Source organism: Crassostrea angulata, chromosome 5 (genome assembly GCF_025612915.1).
Source record: "Crassostrea angulata isolate pt1a10 chromosome 5, ASM2561291v2, whole genome shotgun sequence".
NCBI classification, from domain to species: Eukaryota; Metazoa; Mollusca; class Bivalvia; order Ostreida; family Ostreidae; genus Magallana; species Magallana angulata.
In genome coordinates this window covers 8,402,215-8,422,380 of record NC_069115.1, presented here as the reverse complement: position 1 = coordinate 8,422,380, position 20,166 = coordinate 8,402,215, and the positions used below count along the sequence as shown (strand labels likewise).

The 20,166-nt window shown below is 34.8% G+C and overlaps 3 protein-coding genes across 7 annotated transcripts in view; 1 reads left to right on the top strand and 2 right to left on the bottom strand.

Moving 5' to 3' along the window:
• Positions 1–362: 362 nt before the first annotated feature.
• Positions 363–9,876, bottom strand: LOC128184966 (uncharacterized). Of its 2 annotated transcripts, none has more exons than XM_052854625.1 (8): positions 9,255–9,871; positions 5,841–6,043; positions 5,375–5,464; positions 4,444–4,499; positions 3,666–3,792; positions 2,949–3,073; positions 1,063–2,367; positions 363–959 (listed from the first exon to the last, which is right to left on the bottom strand). In XM_052854625.1, the coding sequence occupies exons 1-8, from the start codon at positions 9,465–9,467 to the stop codon at positions 598–600; spliced, it is 2,481 nt and encodes an 826-aa protein (XP_052710585.1). In that variant the 5' UTR covers positions 9,468–9,871; the 3' UTR covers positions 363–597. The 2 variants fall into 2 exon arrangements, with proteins under 2 accessions (XP_052710585.1, XP_052710586.1); XM_052854626.1 differs by having other exon boundaries at positions 719–900; positions 9,255–9,876.
• Positions 9,877–11,450: 1,574 nt separating this feature from the next.
• On the top strand, positions 11,451–16,185 carry LOC128184967 (protein BCCIP homolog). Its single transcript, XM_052854627.1, has 7 exons — positions 11,451–11,633; positions 13,519–13,593; positions 13,901–13,981; positions 14,540–14,638; positions 15,100–15,278; positions 15,687–15,828; positions 15,975–16,185. The coding sequence occupies exons 1-7, from the start codon at positions 11,526–11,528 to the stop codon at positions 16,143–16,145; spliced, it is 855 nt and encodes a 284-aa protein (XP_052710587.1). The 5' UTR covers positions 11,451–11,525; the 3' UTR covers positions 16,146–16,185.
• Positions 16,186–17,919: 1,734 nt separating this feature from the next.
• The window catches only part of LOC128184965 (protein mono-ADP-ribosyltransferase PARP4-like), a 42,692-nt gene continuing 40,445 nt past the window's right edge, over positions 17,920–20,166 (bottom strand). For all 4 annotated transcript variants that reach the window (XM_052854622.1, XM_052854621.1, XM_052854624.1 and 1 more), the window contains one exon: positions 17,920–20,138. In XM_052854622.1, coding sequence (XP_052710582.1) covers positions 19,786–20,138 — 353 coding nt within the window. In that variant the 3' untranslated portion in view covers positions 17,920–19,785. The remainder of the gene's footprint in view (positions 20,139–20,166) is intronic.

The following is a 20,166-nucleotide window of genomic DNA, read 5'->3' as shown; positions in this document are numbered from 1 at the left end:
AATTCAAAATAATTATTTTGTGGTTATTTTCATATTTAAAAAAGTTAAATTTTGCTACGTTTTTCTTGTAGGAGTTAGGAAAGCTTTCTCAAAAATATTGAACGCATTATGTAAAATAGGACAAATTGAATTGACACGTTTAAAACAAATAGGGGGGAAAACCCAAATTCAGTTTTTGGAAAAGGATTGAATCAATATTAGATCAAATATTTATCATTGTAAGTTTGTCTCTGATTTAATGTTTTCATAGATATTTCTACGCACAGTTTTAACATCTTCAGGTGAGTTTTAAAGCAAGTAAAATGATAACTAAGACATGTCTTTAAGGTAATAAAAACAGCACAAAAGAAATATAACCGAGAATTTCCATGGTTTTTTTTTATTTAAATACATTTCTGAACAAATCGTTTCAACATTACATTTGTACATGGTTTCTAAATCACATTACAACAAAATATATTGCAAACATCGGCAACAAATAAAATAATCCAAAGCCAAAATAAACATGATATTGGAAACATTATCATAAAAAGAATATCTGTATTGATATTGAAACTTTTGATCATATTAGTTAAAATAAAAATAACACTTCTGAAATCAATGTTTTAATGAGCTTGTTATTCTTATGCGCATCATAGGCGTTTCGTCATCAACAATAAGGCGTTCGTATGCAGCTGGCGAAGGGGGCGTGGCGGGGATTTCTATTTCCTGTCCCCTCTCCTGTCTGATTGGCTCAATGTTCATCTGAGGCAACTTAGGAACCGGTTTTCTGTCGAACTCGATAATATCTGATCGGGCACGGGATTTGGCGGAACAAATGACGTCAGGAAATTCGTGCCTTCTTGTTCCGCCTATTGCAGTGCTTGGTTTAATGTATTCTGGAATATATCCGTTTTGTTTCTGAAAGTCCGTGAAACCAACACTTATTCGAGAAGAACTGCGTTCAAGAAGAAGGCGTCCTATCAAAGATATTACGTTTGAACAATTTTCTCAATTTATAAAACTAATTATATATCGGATTTCTTCAATTTCAATCAATATTTTGTGTAAAGAAATTCTTACCTTTTCCTACTATATGATTTTTTTGTGCTTCTTCTAATGCCTTCTGATCCCTAGGAGTCAACAATTTTTGGGTTGAGATCGGGTTTGCGTACACAGTCTTTGACCGATTGAAAGATACAGCTCCGCTTTTAATAAGCTTCGCTTTATGTTTTTGAAAAGAACCCCATATTTCTTGGGAACACGGGTCAGCTAAAACTAAGGCAAGGTCTGGCTTTTCTAGTTTATCACTATCGAAATGTGGTTTAACACTATTGTTGTCATGGGATAAATTGGTGTCCAGTTGTAGAGACACTTGGTTAATGGTAGGTGCTGTCGCTGGAGGCACTAGTATCCGGGAGCTAGTCTGACCTTCCAACTCTTCCTCACGTGACTGCCGCCGCCCTTGTGACGTACCTGGGGGCGAAAGCATGTCGCGCATGCCTAAAGAGGTGTTCGGAGGAGGCGGCGGGGAAAAGATAATGCGTCCACGTTTTTTATCACCGGTAACCATCATTGGAAGAAGTTGCAAGTTTTGAATGTTTGGAGATTTCTGTTTTTCTTTTGGGAAGGATTCCGCTATTTTGGGTCGGACACGCCGCTGTTCTCTACGTATTAAGCCTTCTTTGTCCCATTCGAACAAAGCATCTGCTTGTAGAGGGGTATATGTTAGTCTGAAGTCAGGCTTTGTCGCCGATTCTGGCATGATGAGATCAGGGACGGAATTCTCGGGTTTTTCCGCTTTGTTGTACGTCCTTGTCAGAGAACTCCGCGTCTTTTGTCGCCTTAGGAAAATGTTCTTAGAAAACGCATTGGTTCTCTCTCTCGACACTTTGACATACTGTAAATAACTTCGGTAGTTATTGTGCTTTATTTCACCGGTAATTACACGTTTAGAGTCCGAGGGGAGTTCTTGTCTCTGGTCCTTAGATGGACATGAAGCGGTGTTTCTATTATTCAGTTCAATACTAAAAGCAGAAAATGCTGATTCCCGGCGGTGATTAATATTCCTCATTCCTTGGGGCCGATTCACTAGATGTAATCCAGAATCGAATCTTTTCTTTAGGAGATAGTAAGTAGCAGCGATCGAATTGACCTTCCGTTCACCAAGAGCATTTAATACCTCACTCTCCTTAAAGTCAAACATTTTAGTCATGTAATTTATGACGGAGGCTTGCGGAACAAGCGGCAGAAGATTTGCAACTGCCTGCTGCCGAAAAACGGGTTCTTCATTTTCTCCAAGGAGCCATGGATGTCGCAAAAGGTCTTCCATTTTTATTCTCTTTCTTGGATCTGAAGTCAACATTGCCTGTAGAAAATCTCGACATTCTACAAATACAAAAAGAAATTGAAATTTTCTAACAGTAAGATATATACATACTTGCCTATTCGACAGTAAGTTCTAGGACCGAAGTTTTTTTTACTGATAACAAATTTTTATCTGATATTGATATTCAATAACCGATATCCTTCTAATGCACTTTGACAGCGAATTGGAAAATCCCTTTGGTTAACCTTGTAAAAAAGCGCTGGCTACCTAGAAATTATCAACTTTCTTTAAATCTTTAATGTGTTTAAAATTTATTTGAGGGCAATAAATCACTAAAAAACTACAGATTGACGGGAAATGAGTTTTGAAGGGATTGTAACAGTTCAACATTATGCAATCCCTGTTGCTAATATATCGTCAAGCTCAATACCTCCCCTGCTGGATCAAATAACTATTTAAGTATGTAAAAGGTAAACATTGATTTAAAAGGCGTAAACGAAAATATCAACGATATTACATGTACTTACTATAAATGTTGAAAATGCAAAATAATAACTCGTTAATGTGACAAAAACGTAAAAACACACTTCAAAACAGACACACGTCAGGTAAGATTTTTTTAATGAAAATAAAACCTCACCTTCACTTAGAGTATCTGGGATCTCGCATCCTTTTAGAATTAAGGAGTGAAGCTGAGCAATGTTGTTCACAGGCTGCGGAACGAACGGAAGTGATCCAACAAGCATGGCGAACAGACAGACCCCTCTACAACAGGAGGAGATAGATCCAAAAGACGTTTATAACAACTCTTACTCTATTTCTTTGAAGAATTACTATATTACGACACGTTAGGCAATTTATTTATTTTCTTCTTAGAAAAAAAGTGCAATGGAAATTAAAGTAATATGACAATCCCCCTTATGTTTGCATGTCAATGCAGTTTGCCTAAAGATTTTTTTTGATAAGTCTAAGCTACTTTTTCTTTGGTTAAAATCAGAGGAAAATGTTAAATAATTTTTTTTATTTTACAAGTATGATTTATTCTTCTATAATCAAATAGCATTGTGTATATTTTTGCATATTTAGCACTTAAATGTATTTTATAATAATGCTTATTAATAATTAAACCGAAAATTCGATTCCTTATCCTTTTGTCTCTAGAATATATATACTCGTCAAACAGATTATTTCTAAAAAATTTACAAAATTAAGGGCAAAGAAAAGTTCAGGAAAACTGACAGATGGACCTTATAAAAGTATATCATTAAGACATGCATATTGTACTGGGTGGATGCATTTCAAAATTGACGCTGTGCTAGCACACCGGGTAAATTCAAAATTTACAGTCAACCCTTACATGCTCCAGACGTCCACCGCCGGCCCGTACTTCTGGTTGTTCAGGATCTCGGGCGCGGCGTACGCCGGGGATCCACACTGTGTGGACAGCGAGGTCTCCCCATAAAACACGTTACTCAGGCCGAAATCTGGCAAAGAAATAAGGCTGTAATTAATCAGAAATAATGGAAATGTAATCTCCAGTTATACTATAAAAAAGAACACCATTTTCAGGTTGAAGTCTACGAGACAAACTCTGTTATGAAAAGTCAAAAAGCAGCGAAATACTAAAATAGTGTTAAAGCTATTTAGTCTGTGATGTAAAATATAGGCAATGCTGTATGTGTGTTGCAAGAAACAATAAACACAAATGCATGAAAATGTTACGTCAAAAAGCAATATACATATATATAAAGAAAATATCTGTTTTCTAAACGGTGAAGGTGCGAAATCTAGTAAACCATTAACCAAATTTTTAAAATCGCTTACAAATCCTACAGCATTTTAAAACTGCATGTGTTTGACAATGGCTTGTTTCAACCAATTCAAAATAGGCATTTGTAAAGCTTATGAGAAGCGCGGAGGCGTGTGTATTCGGGTTCAAATTAGACATTTGTAAAGCATATGAGACGCGCGAAAGGGGGGGGGGTGTTCGAGGGGTTATAAAACATATATACATGTACTAGGTTATATGAGGTTATTGACCTATGATAAGTTTACTGTATGCTACTTGATGGTTTACATTATCTAATATACATGTACTGGTTAAAATCAGGTTTTCTTAGAGGGCAACAACTCACCAATGATTTTGATGTCCATGTTCGCATCCAGCAGGAAGTTTTCTAGTTTGAGATCTCTGAAAATTACACAAAACTTGAAATATAAACTATAATGTCAGCTAGGCTATTCGGCATAAAAAATTGTATTAAATGAAATAAGTTTTACTATTTACTAATTATCAACACACATAAAAGTTTAGTGTTATGAAATGTATAAATATTTTTTATTATTAAGAATTGAAGGGAACTTATACTAAGTATTATATATATTATATACTTTTTAAGACTCTACGTCAAAAGATGGCGATTTATCTGGTTTGTTAAATTGTTTATATCAATCGATTTGGTTGAATCATGGCTCTGTATTTAAAATACCTGGCTTGTGAACCGCAAATCACGAGTTCGAATCCGCAATGGGCTTTTGTTTAATATACATAATCTGAATTAAATTTTTGAAAATCACTTTTGTCTAAAATTGCACATTTTTTCGCCCATCTGACTTATATACTTCTTACACATCATGCTATCTTTTATAATCAAATTATTTTCTGCTGATTTGTGAAACTATTTCACGGTTTAGACGCCTTAACTAACTATAAACTATCCGTATGCCTGAATTTATAACATATGAACTAAATTATACCTGAATCCATTACATGAGACTTGAGAATCTGTACCTGTCTGTCTTACCTTTGAATTAGATTACCTGCTCACGTTACCTGTAGGCAAGCATACCTGTCTAAATTACATGTGAACTAAAGTACCTGTCCAGGTTACTTGTAATATAAGTTACCTGTCAACATCACCTTAATTAAGTGTAGCTGTATGTACATTACCAGTAGATAAAAGTATCATCCTAAATTACCTGTAATCAAGTGTACATGGCTACATTACCTGTAATATAAAGTACTTGCCTACATTTCCTGTAAAATAAAGTACTTGCCTACATTACCTGTGAATTATGTTAGATACGTGCATGTGGTCCACGGCGGAGATGATCTGTCGGGCGTACTTCCGGCATTCGATCTCAGGGAGACACTTTCTGAAATGTTTGGAAACATTAACATTATTTTGTACCTTTTTCACAGTTATAGCATGTATGCAGCATGCCATACATTCAAAAATCTATAAATGTGTGCATGGGTTGGATGTATAACTAAATCAACATGAAAATATACACTTTCGAATATGGTAAATTATGTCCTAGTCCTTCATTCTTATCTTGAAATGTATACAGGGTGTCATAAATGGGTTAAAATCTTCAGATTGTTGCAAGTTTTTGAATGGTTTTATGAAAATATTGAGTTTCATATACATCTGAAATCAAGAGTATTTTAAAGTGCATGACTTATGACCATATATTAATTTCAGATGAATCTTCTTTTACATTATGATGACGTCATAGTACTCAGATTTACTTGATTGACAGGTACTTGATGAACTCCCCGCAGTCGGCGTACTCCAGAACGAGGTAATAGGAGTTCTCCGTCTCCATCACCTCGTACATCTTAATAATGTTAGGGTGTGACAGTTTCTGTAGAACAATGGCTTCTCGGCGGACATTTTTACGGACAAACTCACGTACCAACACTGCTTTCTTTGGGACTACTTTTACAGCAACCTGAAACGTTAACGCTGTGGTTAAAATTTGTAAAATTAATATTGCCTCGTTTAACCAAACGCTCGGCAGTCTCCGTAAATCTCCGACCAGCAGAAAGGCTCTCTTGCTTGTCGGATTAACGGAGACAGCCGGGCGTCTGGTTGAACGAGACTAGAGTTTGATATCAATAGTACTCCATAAAATTTTTAGAATTGCTTCGATTACTTATACATAGTTTGAAATCTATCTTTAAATATTACACAACATGATTCATATGGGGTTTCTCGAAATTCTTATTGGAAAAGTCTAAAATTCATATAATAAAAAAGTGCGTAATTCAAATACAGACTAGAAACTAATTGCCATGCAAGATAAGTTGGTTTTAAAATAAATGATAATCGATAAAATCAACTCCCGTCAGTACTTCAGTACTTTGATTTTTCTTTACATTTACGTGATCATATCGAGCACATACAGAAGGAGTTGTCATTCTTAATCAGTCGGGTTCGAGTTGCCTGTCTGCTACTGGATTATACAGGGTTTTTTTGTTCATTCATTATTCATTCATTCATTCATACATGTATACTTTACTTGACCCTTATATAATATGGTAATGACATGAACAGTTACTGTCTAAAACATTCATGTTACACAAATATATCTGAAAAAGTAGATGGGTACTATCTTAAGTCAAGATTGGCACGGTGAAAACAAAGTTAACATTGTCAAATGAATTATTTATCATTGTCAAATAAAGTTAAAATTGTCAAAATAATAAGTTATTATTGTCAAATAAATTTAACACTGTCAAAATAAAGATTAAGTTACACTGTAACACTGACAAAAAACAGTTAACATTCTCAAAATAAAGTTTCATCTATCGATTCGTTCTGCTCACTCGTTTTAGTTCTCTGTCAGAAATACCTTAAATCTATATAATTATATAAAAAAGTAAACACCAGTTTAGCAGAGCTACTGGAACTGACCAATAACTAATTAACTTGTATTATGAATTAATGGTGACTCACTCACAGTAAGAATTGAATTATTAATTTTCAAAGAGACATTTTTACGTCAGTTTCCACCCTCTTTCCTCCCCAAACCCCCACCCATAACAAACCTAAAATAAGCTGCTGGTCGATCAATTTGTATACATGTAAGTAAAGTGTATAATACAAACTAAATGATTTGCAGTGAAACAAAAGCGATGTGTATATGGCATGGTAGACATTGGCAAACAAGACATCGGGACTGCGCCACAAACTAGAACGATTTTGACAGGGGTGAGTGACCTCTGTGAGTGACCTGTGGAGATGACCTTGACCTTCAGACTGATACCTTACAGACTGACACGGTGTCAATGTTTCTCCGTCAGTCTCAACCGGTTTGGATTGTTACGTTATTAAATACATTCAATATCAAATTAGTGAGGTATTAAGCGCCGGGTGTAAGCATTGAAAACACTTTACATGGACCGAGCATTTGAATGAACACAAATTCGATAAACATCAGCTTTATTTCGTTAAATGTCTTCGTGATTGAGAATCAAATCAAATTTAATTTAAAGTCCTCATTCTTTTTTTTTTCTTTTCAGATGCCATGCATTGATGTGTTAACAGAATTTCAATGCTCTTTACCTATATTTTTACACACACCCCCTTTATTTTTTGCGGCTTTCATTGATTTTGGTAACTATCAAATCAGAGGGTCAGGGTTCAGGACAAATACACTTCTACCTACTCAGACTTCAATGTAGTCTTTGTTTAAAAAATTTTGAAATCGAAGGAAGATGACATTTAACAAGTCGAAAAATTTCTAAATAAATGCCCACCATATTGATAGTCTGTTGTTTTTAACTTCTTTTTTAAATCCCAAATTTATTGATTTGGCGCTCTTCATCAAAGTTTGACAATTTAGAAGTGGACAAGTTCGTAATCCCTGAAATGGGGAGAGGGTTGATAAGGCAATCCCGCCATTTTATCAGTTATAACAGTAGAATTACGCATTTTGAACTACAAGATCGGCGGACCGCTGTTAGATCAAATACCAAGAGCTCTTCGGATAAGTACCCGTGTCGCTAAAATCTATGAAGAATCTTAGGCCACTTATTACGACCTCAGTCAAGTGATAAATGTAATTTTAAAAATAAGATCTAGGACTTTAAATTGATGTTGCTATAATATACACCGGCTATTACCCGGGACCTTCACCTTAAAGCATGATCTCCGAAATTCATCAAAGTTTTGATAGCATCTCACCTTTTCAGAAAAATTAAAGCATTAACCAAAGTTTTTTTTAAACAGCTGTTCTATTTGATATATAGATAAATGAAACTCGTTTATGAATCGCGGCATTATGTATACAATTTAAAAAGCAACATTGCTCGCGAGTATACATCGGGTATACATGTATATCAGTTCAGTATACAGAGGGTATATATCATTTCATAGACAGAAAATTGGTTTCAGAAAAATTCAATTGGCATTCTTTCACTGCGAGCCAGATATTTTTTCTGTACAATTAATATCGGCGTTTATAAAAATGGTGAATTCATGTCGTGTTTGTAATGACTTTAATTACGACGAATGGCTTATCTATTCATGTTATTTAAATGTGTTCTGAAAACAGCATCAATGGACATTGACATAAGAGTAAATATCTATTATATAATATGTTATCTTTATACACTGCAGTTTTGTATGAAAATTAAAGCCTTCATCTAAAAGGTAAAATATAATGTTGGGTTTTGCTTGTATGTAAAAGTGCTCAATTCTGAATGTGTATTATTTTGAAGAAAGACATTTAATATCGTGCCACAGGAACCTAAATATTTTAATCATTTAAACCTGATTCATAACTGTCGTTGACTACATGGATTCGACATTAAGACCGATAAACTCCGATGGATAAAAATTAAACACACACAAATGAGCAACGAAATATTGGTTTTACGAACAACTTCAATGCGTAATTGACATGGCGTGGAATAAGGAGTTTAATTTTGACACTTTTGAATTTAAACCGCAAGATGACAGATTCAAAAGAGTACATTAGGTCTACCTAAGTTTTGTCTAGTTTGTTAAATAGTCAACTATGATTTTTATAAAAAAAAAAAAAAAACCAAACATTTTCAACAGTGTTATAACACAGCTAGCTGAGTGACTACCCCGCCCCCCCCCCCCCCAACCACTGCTTTCTATTCTTTTGAGGCTTTGTTCGAGCTTAATCTTACCTTTTCATGTGCTAAAAGATGGACGCCTTGACGAACTTTAGCAAACGATCCCTCGCCCAAAGTTTTCCCGAGAATGTAACTCCCGACCTTCTTTTTCTTCTCGGAAGCTTCCTCTGTTGAGTGATGCTCGCCAGTCGACTTAGCAACATCTTCATCCGCTGGTTGTGTTTCTTCAGAAACGTCTCCATTTTTGTCTAAATTTCCCTGTTCCATACCGATGGATCACGCTGCTATTTGCAGCAAATTTTAAAGTCCATATTTTCAAAACAGTTCTCGGGGCAAATTCTATCCATATTTATGCAAGGAAAGTAGCATGTTTTCTTATTTTAATGAACCAAACACCGACGGAAATCAACAAGCGTTCGCAGACGACATCCCGCGTGATTTGTACGTCAAGTGTAGGTCTGGTTTGATTTGACATCTTGTAATTGTCGACTATTGTTCATGCAGTCCTAAACAGCAGTTCCTCTGACCGTTATCTTGTAATATATCAATAATCTTTTGTTCGCGACTTAAAGCCTCGTATCGCGAGGAAACACTCCACATCGCACCTCCTTCATAGCTGCGGTCCCCCTCTCTCGATCAGACAGACTTTAAAGATCCTCGTCAGAGCTTCGCCGTATCTCTTCAAAGAGACCACCATTTAGACTTGTTGTGTTTTTTATTCGTTATTAATGGAGTTACAGAACTACTGCGATATTTGTAATTTTTCAAAAGATTTCTCGTTTGATCTTGTAATTGATTTTTCTCTTTCCATATTCAAAGCCCGTCATTTCTTTTCTTTCTCTCTCTCTTCTTTTCCCGAGAAAATGATTTCCGCTGCTGTTATTAGGCAGTGGCGAGCAACATCTAACAGCTATTAAATTAAATAACTCTCTGTACACAGAAATATTGTTTCCCTTATGCCAATTGGTGATTAGGTTTCTGTAATACTTTGTTCAATTTAGATTGAATAAAACTATTGATCAACGCATTCTGTAATAAAATGTCATTAATTCTACAAAAAAGCTACATTTTACAGCTTTATAATTGACGGGCATACATAAAATCAATGCATGTTTGTAATTTCAGAGTTTCAGGCTTAATAGCAAAACCTTACGTATACGACTGATCAAGAGTGACAGAGTTTTTCAGGTTTCTCAATTTAATTACAGCTTGCACTGTGCCACAATTCAATGTTTATTGAAATGATGGTTTTCCTAATGCTCCATTACAAGCAGTAAATTTTTCCGGTATAAAAGTTTTAAATCCATATCTCAATATATATCCACGAATTTAAAAAAAATCCTGAAATCAGTAATGTGGGTTTGGAATTTTGATAAAATTTGTCAAATTAATTGTTAAGAGTTACTTTAGGCTATACTCTTATCAAATATGCTTTACGCAAACCAGACGTACTGTAGGAAACAGTATACAAAAGTAATATGTACATTCACTAAATAACCACCCCCTTCGTTCCCCTGCATCGCCAGCAATTGATATCTTAATTTTGGAAGCTTCCTTGCTCACCATAATAATGTAAGTACTCGGTTTATTAGTATTTAGCCGCTATATTCTCTAATACTGTGAATCGTCACTCTTGGCTAGCGAAGATGTATATATAAGTGTACATGTGCTTGCTATATTCAGATGTTCCTTACAAAGAAGGCGATTCTAAATCAGTATAAGCTGCCTGTATGGTCGAACGAGAGAGAGAGAGAGAGAGAGAGAGAGAGAGAGAGAGAGAGCAAAAAATCTCTTGTACTTGTTGGATTGACTGTCAGAATAATGTCCACAATTCATAACATAGAGACTGAGTACTAAATATTTTACTTAAAAGTTCCATTTCGACACGTGCTATCTTTATGAAAAAAATAAAATGAGATGATATCACCAAAAAAAATCTACATTGAAAAATGAATTGACACTCAGTTTGTCTGTTTACATCTAACTTGCAGTATTAAAATAAGTGTTTAAACCCAAGGCGCATACATTTAATTGGAATAATACTGTACTGCAGTAATATTGGTAGTCAGGATTAACACGCATTTAGTTTGTCAGTTAGATGCCCGTGTAAAAACAGAGAGATTGCAACTTTAAAATCAAAATTTCTCCAAGAGATTGTGGTAATAATTTTACATATTACAAGTTTTTATTTGTAAACAAGTTGACGCTTATACCATGACTTCGTCTCTAGATACTGTCAGTACTTAGATTTTAAATACGATCGGGTTCGGTGGTCCGATATTGATAGAAATCTGAAGTTTCCCGAAAAAATAAAAATAAAAGAAAATGGCTTCAAAAAAGAAAAGAGTGGAAGATGTCGCGAAAGACGATGAAATGTCGGACCAGAGTGATGCAGAAGACATGGAAGAGGACACAGAGATAGAGATCAAAGAGGTATAATTCCAAATATTACAGTTTTTCACTGTGTTGTGCAAGACACATGTTTAACCCGCGTTTCCTCGGCCATCGTCGTATCGGTTTAGTTTGATTTTAAAGTAAAGCACTTAAACAGAAGGCTAAGACTAATTGAGTTTAGTACTGATATCATTACGATTAAATAAATTAAAGAAATGTTGTATGACGTTCTTAAATCATATTTTGGAAAATTTCAATTGCACACTCCAGTGCATCTTCGCTAGCCAAGGGTTTTCGGTCCACTTTGCTCCCCATAAACCCTTGGCGGATTTCATTGCGAAAACTCGGTGACGAGCTCCGTTTTATGATTGGCTGCAGCTGCGAGTAGCTGATCCAATCGCAGTGCTTGTAAATATAAACTTTAAAAGAAAACACATGTGTGATCTCTGGTAAATAATAAATTGAGACACAAGTTCTCGAGAACAGCTAGTGCCTCGCCAACGATGGTCTAACCAGATCGCTTTAAAAACCTATATATTTTACTGGGATTGAACATAGTTCTACAAACTTGTCAAGGCTCGCGTGATAGCATGGGAAGTAAACATGGCGAATGTAGACGTTGCCCATCCCGTTAGTTTATACGTTCCTGCTTATGGTTATTGCTTTTAAAGGTTCAATGAGATTTATTTTATTTAATTTCTTTGGTTCACAATATTTACGACAACGATACCTGGTTTTATGACATGAAAGCTTTCATATAAATCGGCGACTTTTTCACTCCTGGTACAGGTCCATACAAAACACTATGAATAAAACATTCCGTGCTTTCCCTAGTTTATAACTTAATTCGTATTTAATAGCATCGTTAATTATGTTCTAATATTCGGTAGTCAACATGTTTTCAAGTTGTATTAATGCCGTAGTGTGTATATAACCCGTTGTTTAATTCGATTAAAATGTAAATATGCAAGGGGCGCAACTCAAGTTGCTCGCTAGATAGCGCCACCACATCACCGAGTTTTCGCAATGAAATCCGCCAAGGGTTTATGGGGAGCAAAGTGGACCGAAAACCCTTGGCTAGCGAAGATGACTCCAGTGACTCCTATACTATTCAAACAAGCTAGGCCCAACGCTCTGTTATAGTGATTTTACACCCAAAGTTGGTGGTGAAAATGCTGCACAGTACTTACCACGGTGTAAAATAGATTACTCTTGCGCTACACTGTATACAGTAGTAGATGTTCTCTCAAACACCATTTTACTTCTTGTCATTCATCTTATTTAAATTTGATAACAAAAATCAAAACTTAAATTATACGTCATCTTCAAGGAAAAAATAAAAGATGTGTATGAGTCATGTGCTTGTTGATAGATCTGCTTTCTACTCAGAAAAGCATAGTTTAAGTGAACAAAACTGACACTCATTTACTTTAGTTGGTAGCAGTCGACAGATAAACCTGTTAGTTACAGTAGGTATATGTAAAATAGGGATATCCATATATATCTTTGGAGGCATTTAAATTGCTTCTTTTTCAAAATTTAATTATTTAACTTAATTGTAAACTTTCAAAATGATTTTGGTCTCTGGTTCATTTGTTAAATGGAATAAATTATTCTGTACAATAATATTCTACTTCCTTGTCGAGTGACTGGTCTTGTACCTGGTATATTGAACTATCGACATGTAAAAATTGTAAGTGTATACATTATTTGTACTGTATTATATACTTTTTGGGAGAGCCTGAGGGCGGTCTAAGTTTCTGAACTTGTGTCAAATCCCAGATATAATTTTGTACAATAAAAATGTGTTTAAATCGAATGTATTTGGGGGAATATAAAATGATTAACTTATTAGTACATGTACATCTGGAATGCTATCTATGAAGACCTTTTAGGTTACCATTGTTAATTTTGTTTTCTATAGGAGATCCAAGTTGATTTCGAAGCAAGAGTACCCGAGGGAAGTGATTTCCATGGAATTAGAACCCTTTTACAACAGGTATTTACATGTAATATAAATTACATATACGTAGGATTCCTTATTTTACACAAGTATTTAATTCTGCAAATCAAGTTTCTTGCATCAAATCTCGATAATATAAAATGGTGAATGCCAAATTTTATCATAGTTGCATTTACTTTACATCTGTCTAAAAGTAAAAGCGAAATCGCAATTCTATGCAAAAAAATGTTAATTATTTATGCAGAATTATGCTCAAGCAAACCTCTTTATTTTATTTTTTGTGATATTGGAAGATACAGCCAGAGAATAAGAAGAAATATTTCCACATGCTCTTATTTTTCAGTTATTTTTGAAAGCCAACATTAACCTATCAGAAATGGCAGACATCATTATTTCCCAAGGACAAGTTGGCAGTGTCGTAAAGGTATGCAAGATTTTAAATAATTTTTAATTTAAAAAAATGAATTTATACCAATTTATATAAAGTAAATTGACAGGTATATAGGAATTGTGGTTGGAATTATCATCTATGTTTGTCTGTTTATTCATTCCATTTCGGTGTCAGATCCATGCTTTTTACATTAAAAACATCAGATTCATAGTTTCAACTTGGCATTAAAGTTTAATTGTTACCTTGACCTGAGGACATTTGACCAAAGTCAAGGTCACATCATCAGATCTGTTTTACTCTTACAATTCCAGATTTTCATGTTGAAAAGACTCTAATGATTTAACTACCAGAATAATGAAAAGCATTCCTTCACATTTAACACGTTTAACATTATAATCAAGTACAAGTAAAACCGTTGCTCATCACTTCATTATTACCCGTTCAATTAAATCATAAGTAGATTAAATTGTTGTCAAATACAACCATATACAACATGTGTGTGTGAGTGACTTGTTGAGACGGTAATACATGTACATGAATTATTGATATCTAAGGAAGTTTGTTGCATCTCTTGATGATTTTCTCCGTTAGCAATCCTATGTTCCAGAAGAAGATGAGGATGATGAGGAGATGGCAGAAGATGACCCAGTCCTCGCTGTTACTTCAGTTATCAACATCACAGACAAAAAGGTCAGAGGTCAACACAACATTACACTACTTCAGTTATCAGTGTCACAAACAAAAAAGGTCAGAGGTCAACACAATATCACTAACACTGTGGACTCATTACACATGGATGAAATCAGTCTTCATGAAAACTTAAGGCCAGTAGGACCAGAAGTCCGTCAAAATATACTTATCCCTAAAAAAATTACTGGCCCCAATCAGGGACCAATTCTCGGTTTGATCGCAGTAAAATGGTCTACATATACGTATGGAAGTCCCTGGTACATAACAACAACATATAACTGAAAATTAATCCAAAAGCAGTCCAAAACAATAAACAATATTTGTGTGCTGTAAATTGCAATTTTTTAACACATAAGGAACTGTAGCTCTCAGGTTTTCTATCAAAATTTTTTTCAGACTTGGGAGCTACGGTCCTGCAGCTATGATCCTGAATAATGTTATGGTACTGTTTCTGTTGTCAGGATATGGAGTGTGTAAAGCAGGTCCGTTCCATGCTGATAGATCAGTGTCAGAAGTGTGGAGGGGATCCAAGATTTAGCAAGGTGCTCAATGATGGGGGCCACCATGTGGGGCTGCTGGTCAGTGAGAGATACATCAACATCCCCCCACAGTTAGCTGTCCCCATGTTTGAATCATTGTTGTAAGTATAGTCAGACTGACTGGTCTATGTTTTTTTAATACATTAACATCCTTCCCACAGATATCTCTCCCCATGTTTGTATCGTTGGTTTAAGTAAAGTCTGGTTTTCATGTGTATTACAGTAGATTCCTTATTTTACAAGAGTACTTAATTACGCAATCCCGGTGTTTTGTATCAGAACGCGAGAATATATAATCGCAAATGCAGAACTGTTATCCTAATCTCTTATAATTCTCAACTCTCAGAAAATAAAAGCAAGATTTTAAAATCTGCGAGGGGTGCTTCCAGCACGGATATTAATTCCTCACGTTTAATTAGGAATTTACAGTATTGCATGAAGGATCTATTTTAGGAGGATAAAATCTAGAAAAAATGAATGTCAATATATTGTTCATTTTTTTCAACTAGAAAAGAAGTGGAGAAATGCAAAAATAAGAAAATGAAGTATGACTTTGCCTACTACATTCTTGTATGTAAAACGTACAGACAGAAAGGCCAGAAGAACAGTCCCTTGTTTTACACTAATGCAGAGGAAGAATTTCTACAGGAGGTATATTGTGTATATAAAATTGAACAGAGTGTTAGAGAGAAAATTAATAGTTACTGTAAAAATTCTTTTTCTATAATTCAAAATTTAAAGCGACGTATTCTCATTTTCTTGGATGAACATGATTGTAATCATATTGATTTTTGAAGGTGAGTGAAACCAGTTTCCAGTACTCGGTGCAGGCGGAACGCGACACAGTGGTAGCTGGTTCCTGGGATGCAGAGGACCAGTTTGAGGCTTTTCGGACTGTGTTGTTGATCTCTGCAGACAAACTCAAACAAGGAGTAGACAAAATTAAAACAGAACTTGCTACACGATAAAGAAATAAAACTGAAAAAAAGGATTTACTTGGTTTTCATTAGTCCTATTTTGTCAGAAATACAGCATATGTAGGTCATAATTTTATGGTGTTTCCTCGTTCATTCTTAGAAATATAGATGCAGGAATTTTTTTTATATCTAGAGGGTTGTTAAGAAAACATTTTCTTGGTCAACATAAAAATCCTTTTTAGCTCACCTGAGCTGAAAGCTCAAGTGAGCAATTCTGATCATATTTTGTCTGTCGTCCGTCTGTCTGCAAACTTTTCACATTTTCAACATCTTCTCAAGAACCACTGGGCCGATTTCAACCAAACTTGGCACAAAGCATCCTTAGCCTAAGGGGATTCAAAGTTGTGAAAATTAAGGACCACACCCTTTTGCAAATGGAGATTATTAGGAATTTATGAAAATTTTGAGAAATTTTCAAAAATCTTCTTCTCATGAACCATAAGACCAGGAAAGCTGAAACTTGTGTGGAAGCATCCTCAGGTAGTGTAGGGGGTAGGGTGGGGCCACAATGGGGGGTCGAAGTTTAACATTTAAATATATAGAGTAATTCTTTAAAAATCTTCTTCTCAGAAACTAATCAGCCATTAAAGCTGAAACTTGTGTAGAAGCATCATCAGGTAGTGTACATTCAAAGTTGTGAAAATTATTACCCCTGGGGGTAGGGTGGGGCCACAATGGGGGGTCGAAGTTTTGCATAGGAATATATAGGGTAAATCTTTAAAAATCTTTTTCTCAGAAACTAATCAGCCAGGAAAGCTGAAACTTGTGTGAAGGCATCATCAGGTAGTGTAGATTTAAAGTTGTGAAAATCATGACCCCCGGGGGTAGGGTGGGGCCACAATGGGGGGTCAAAGTTTTAAATAGGAATATTCATTACCCCTGGGGGTAGGGTGGGGCCACAATGGGGGGGTCGAAGTTTTGCATAGGAATATATAGGGTAAATCTTTAAAAATCTTCTTCTCAGAAACTAATCACCTAGGAAAGCTGAAACTTGTGTGGAAACATCCCCTGGTAGTGTTAATTCAAAGTTGTGAAAATCATGACCCCTGAGGGTAGGGTGGGGCCACAATGGGGGGGGGGTCGAAATTTAACATATGTATAGAGTAAATCTTTAAAAATCTTCTTCTCAGAAACTAATCAGCCAGGAAAGCTGAAACTTGTGTAGATTCAAAGTTGTGAAAATCATGATCCCCAGGGGTAGGGTGGGGCCACAATGGGGGGTCAAAGTTTATCAAAGGAATATATAGGGTAAATCTTTAAAAATCTTCTTCTCATAAACTTATCAGCCAGATGATTCTTTATAATTGTTAAGACTTTGGCCCCAGGACAATTCTTTGGCCTCACAAGAAGGTTCAGAGTTTGATGTAGGTTTATATCCCATATAAAAACTATTATTAAGGATATTTTTTAGAACTGCAATACTCAACATATGATATGACTATAAAATCATCCTGTTAGAAAAGGGACTAATGATTGTAAACATAATAATATACAGGGGAAATATGGATTTTATTTATACAGGATCTACATGTATTATTGTACATTGTCAAGATAGTTTGTATTATGACTCCATTAAGCTGATTTTATCATACCTACTGTTCCTCAGGTGGGCGATGTGGCCCATGGGCCTCTTGTTTTAGAAGGAGGCATTTAATAAATTCCTTTTGAACTTTGGAAAATACCAAGAGTTCATCCATCTTACTGGGATACTAAATATACATATATAGTTATATACATAAAAAAAGACATCAACACTTTTTAAAGCTACATGTATTTATCAACTTTATTTTTTTTAAAGAAAAATTGTACACAACAGACAAAATTGTCCAAAGTAAAGGCACTAACATTGTATTTGATTAACAATTATGTTCTTTAACATTTAGTAAATCTAAAAGGAGCATGGTCACAATTTGAATTAACATTTTATTTTCCCAATTTTATGTGTTTACAATATTTAGATCTTGGATTGATAAATATGGTTTGTGAAAATTTGAAATTGTTGTGAAGAAAATTACCGTATGTATCAAACAAAATAACTGCCAGTGGTATAAAAAAAATTTGCTGGGTTGTATTATGAATTCCATCTCTAATAAAAAAAAAATGAACAGCTGATTTCATTAACATTTGAAGAATTCAAAATGCTAGAATTTATCTGCCCCTTAAATAGATTCACATTAAAATTTTATTAAATTACAAATAAATGATAACTGTAGTGTTAAAGAAAGCTTTCCTAAATAAATATAATTATTTACATAGCGACATGTAAGATATCTTGAAAAAATAATATATTGGCCATTTTACCATGTGGAGATTTCCACACTCAAGTGCTCAGTTAGAACATGCATATCACAGTCAAAATCTATATAAGGAATAAGGAATCATTCTTTGAGTATTATGAGGTGATAATTTTGGTCGGGGCGTGATCAAATCCGATCACACCCCAACCAAAATTATTACCTCATAATATTCAAAGAATGATTCCTTATTACTTATATTTATATAATTTTTAGCCATCGTACGATCAAATACTTAAATAAAAATAAACAAACCCCGCTGGCGCCTCATTTTGGCGTCATTTGTATTATGGGTTATATAGTACAAAATCGATACATAGTGTTATCACAGGCAAAGACACTGGGAAATGTAAATATACACTAATATATGTATGTTGCTATGTGTAATGTCTACAGAATTATACACTACATGTACATTTAGAGGGCTGGATGTTAATTTGTAAACGTTCTACACAACTGCTATAAAAATCTCCTGGAGAAGAAGAGTTGTTTGTTCAAATATAGAAAGATATTCAATATTTTTAACACTAATACTGGTATATTTGATTTTTTTTTCATTTAAATTATAAGCTTAAAGCCTTATGGCTGCAAAGGAATCGTTACTTGTATTCAAGCGTAGGCGTGATGGTTAATTAATTTGTTAATCACCCTGCCTCATTAATCAACTACATGAGGTGAGTATATGTACAAGGTACTGTATGGAGATTTAGGTAAAGTTTTGGTAATGGTTCAAGATTTTTATTAGCAAGCCTGGCCCACACTTTTAAGCTGTTAATCAGTATTGAACAAGCCTGTGTTATTGCTAATCATTGATTTGATAATTCAAATCATAATATAAGGGTATTTCATATATTCATTTCAAATATAATCATTAACATTTAATAATTCAATTTAGGTATGAGGCGAGCCCTTTTTTCATGGTACCACAGTATTTTGAAAATCTTTTTTTTTGGTGTCAATTTCAATTGATTTTTTGAATCTTATTCTAGTCTTTTTTATTTTGTTAGTCTTTTTTATTGTGTTATTATTTTTTTTTTTTGGGGGGGGGGGGGAGGGGGAGGGGGGATTTCCAAGAGAAAGTACGTATTTCATCAACATGTACAGTCTATATACATGCAGGCATATTGTCCATGCATGATTTCTTATTTTTAATGTCATCAGTAAATTATCTTGCAATGGTTACTAGCAGGCAAACAATATACAGTACATGTATATAAATACAAACAATATACAGTACATGTATATAAATACAAATGGATTTTTCTTCATTTAAAAAACCTTTTAACAGTAACAAAAATATAAATTATCCATGTCAAAATCTTCATGTATTTTGTTGATTACATAACGGGTATGTACACAGGTCCTGGGTCCCTTACAGAGGATTGTGTATACCCCAGCATCTTACAGGCCGCTTCCTCCCAAGAGTGACCTAATTCCAGCATGCTGCACACCCAGTCGTATTTCTGCCTCTTGGCTATGTACGTGTCCACTGATTTCTTCAGTAACGGCAAAATGTCGCCCACGGCTGTCATTCCATCCAGCTTTTTGGCTCCCATTAGGAACGCTGTCGCAATCGTAATTGGATTGGAAAAATCCATGGGGAATAACTCTGGGGCAATCACTTTGTAAATGAGGACCAGGGCCAGTGCAGAGGAGAGGATTTCAATGCTTTCCTCAGAGACTTTTTGACCTGTAGTAAAAAGCATTAAAATTATCTC

What these genes read in the sequence shown, in the direction of transcription:
- LOC128184966 (XM_052854625.1), bottom strand. Translation starts at nt 9,467, where the DNA reads ATGGAACAGGGAAATTTAGACAAAAATGGAGACGTTTCTGAAGAAACA. An exon ending in ATCAAGTACCTGTCAATCAA is followed by an intron (nt 5,465 to 5,840) that starts GTAAATCTGAGT and finishes CAAACATTTCAG; the next exon opens with AAAGTGTCTCCCTGAGATCG. An exon ending in CATGGACATCAAAATCATTG is followed by an intron (nt 3,793 to 4,443) that starts GTGAGTTGTTGC and finishes TTTCTTTGCCAG; the next exon opens with ATTTCGGCCTGAGTAACGTG.
- LOC128184967 (XM_052854627.1), top strand. Translation starts at nt 11,526, where the DNA reads ATGGCTTCAAAAAAGAAAAGAGTGGAAGATGTCGCGAAAGACGATGAA. An exon ending in CAGAGATAGAGATCAAAGAG is followed by an intron (nt 11,634 to 13,518) that starts GTATAATTCCAA and finishes TGTTTTCTATAG; the next exon opens with GAGATCCAAGTTGATTTCGA. An exon ending in TCAACATCACAGACAAAAAG is followed by an intron (nt 14,639 to 15,099) that starts GTCAGAGGTCAA and finishes TTCTGTTGTCAG; the next exon opens with GATATGGAGTGTGTAAAGCA.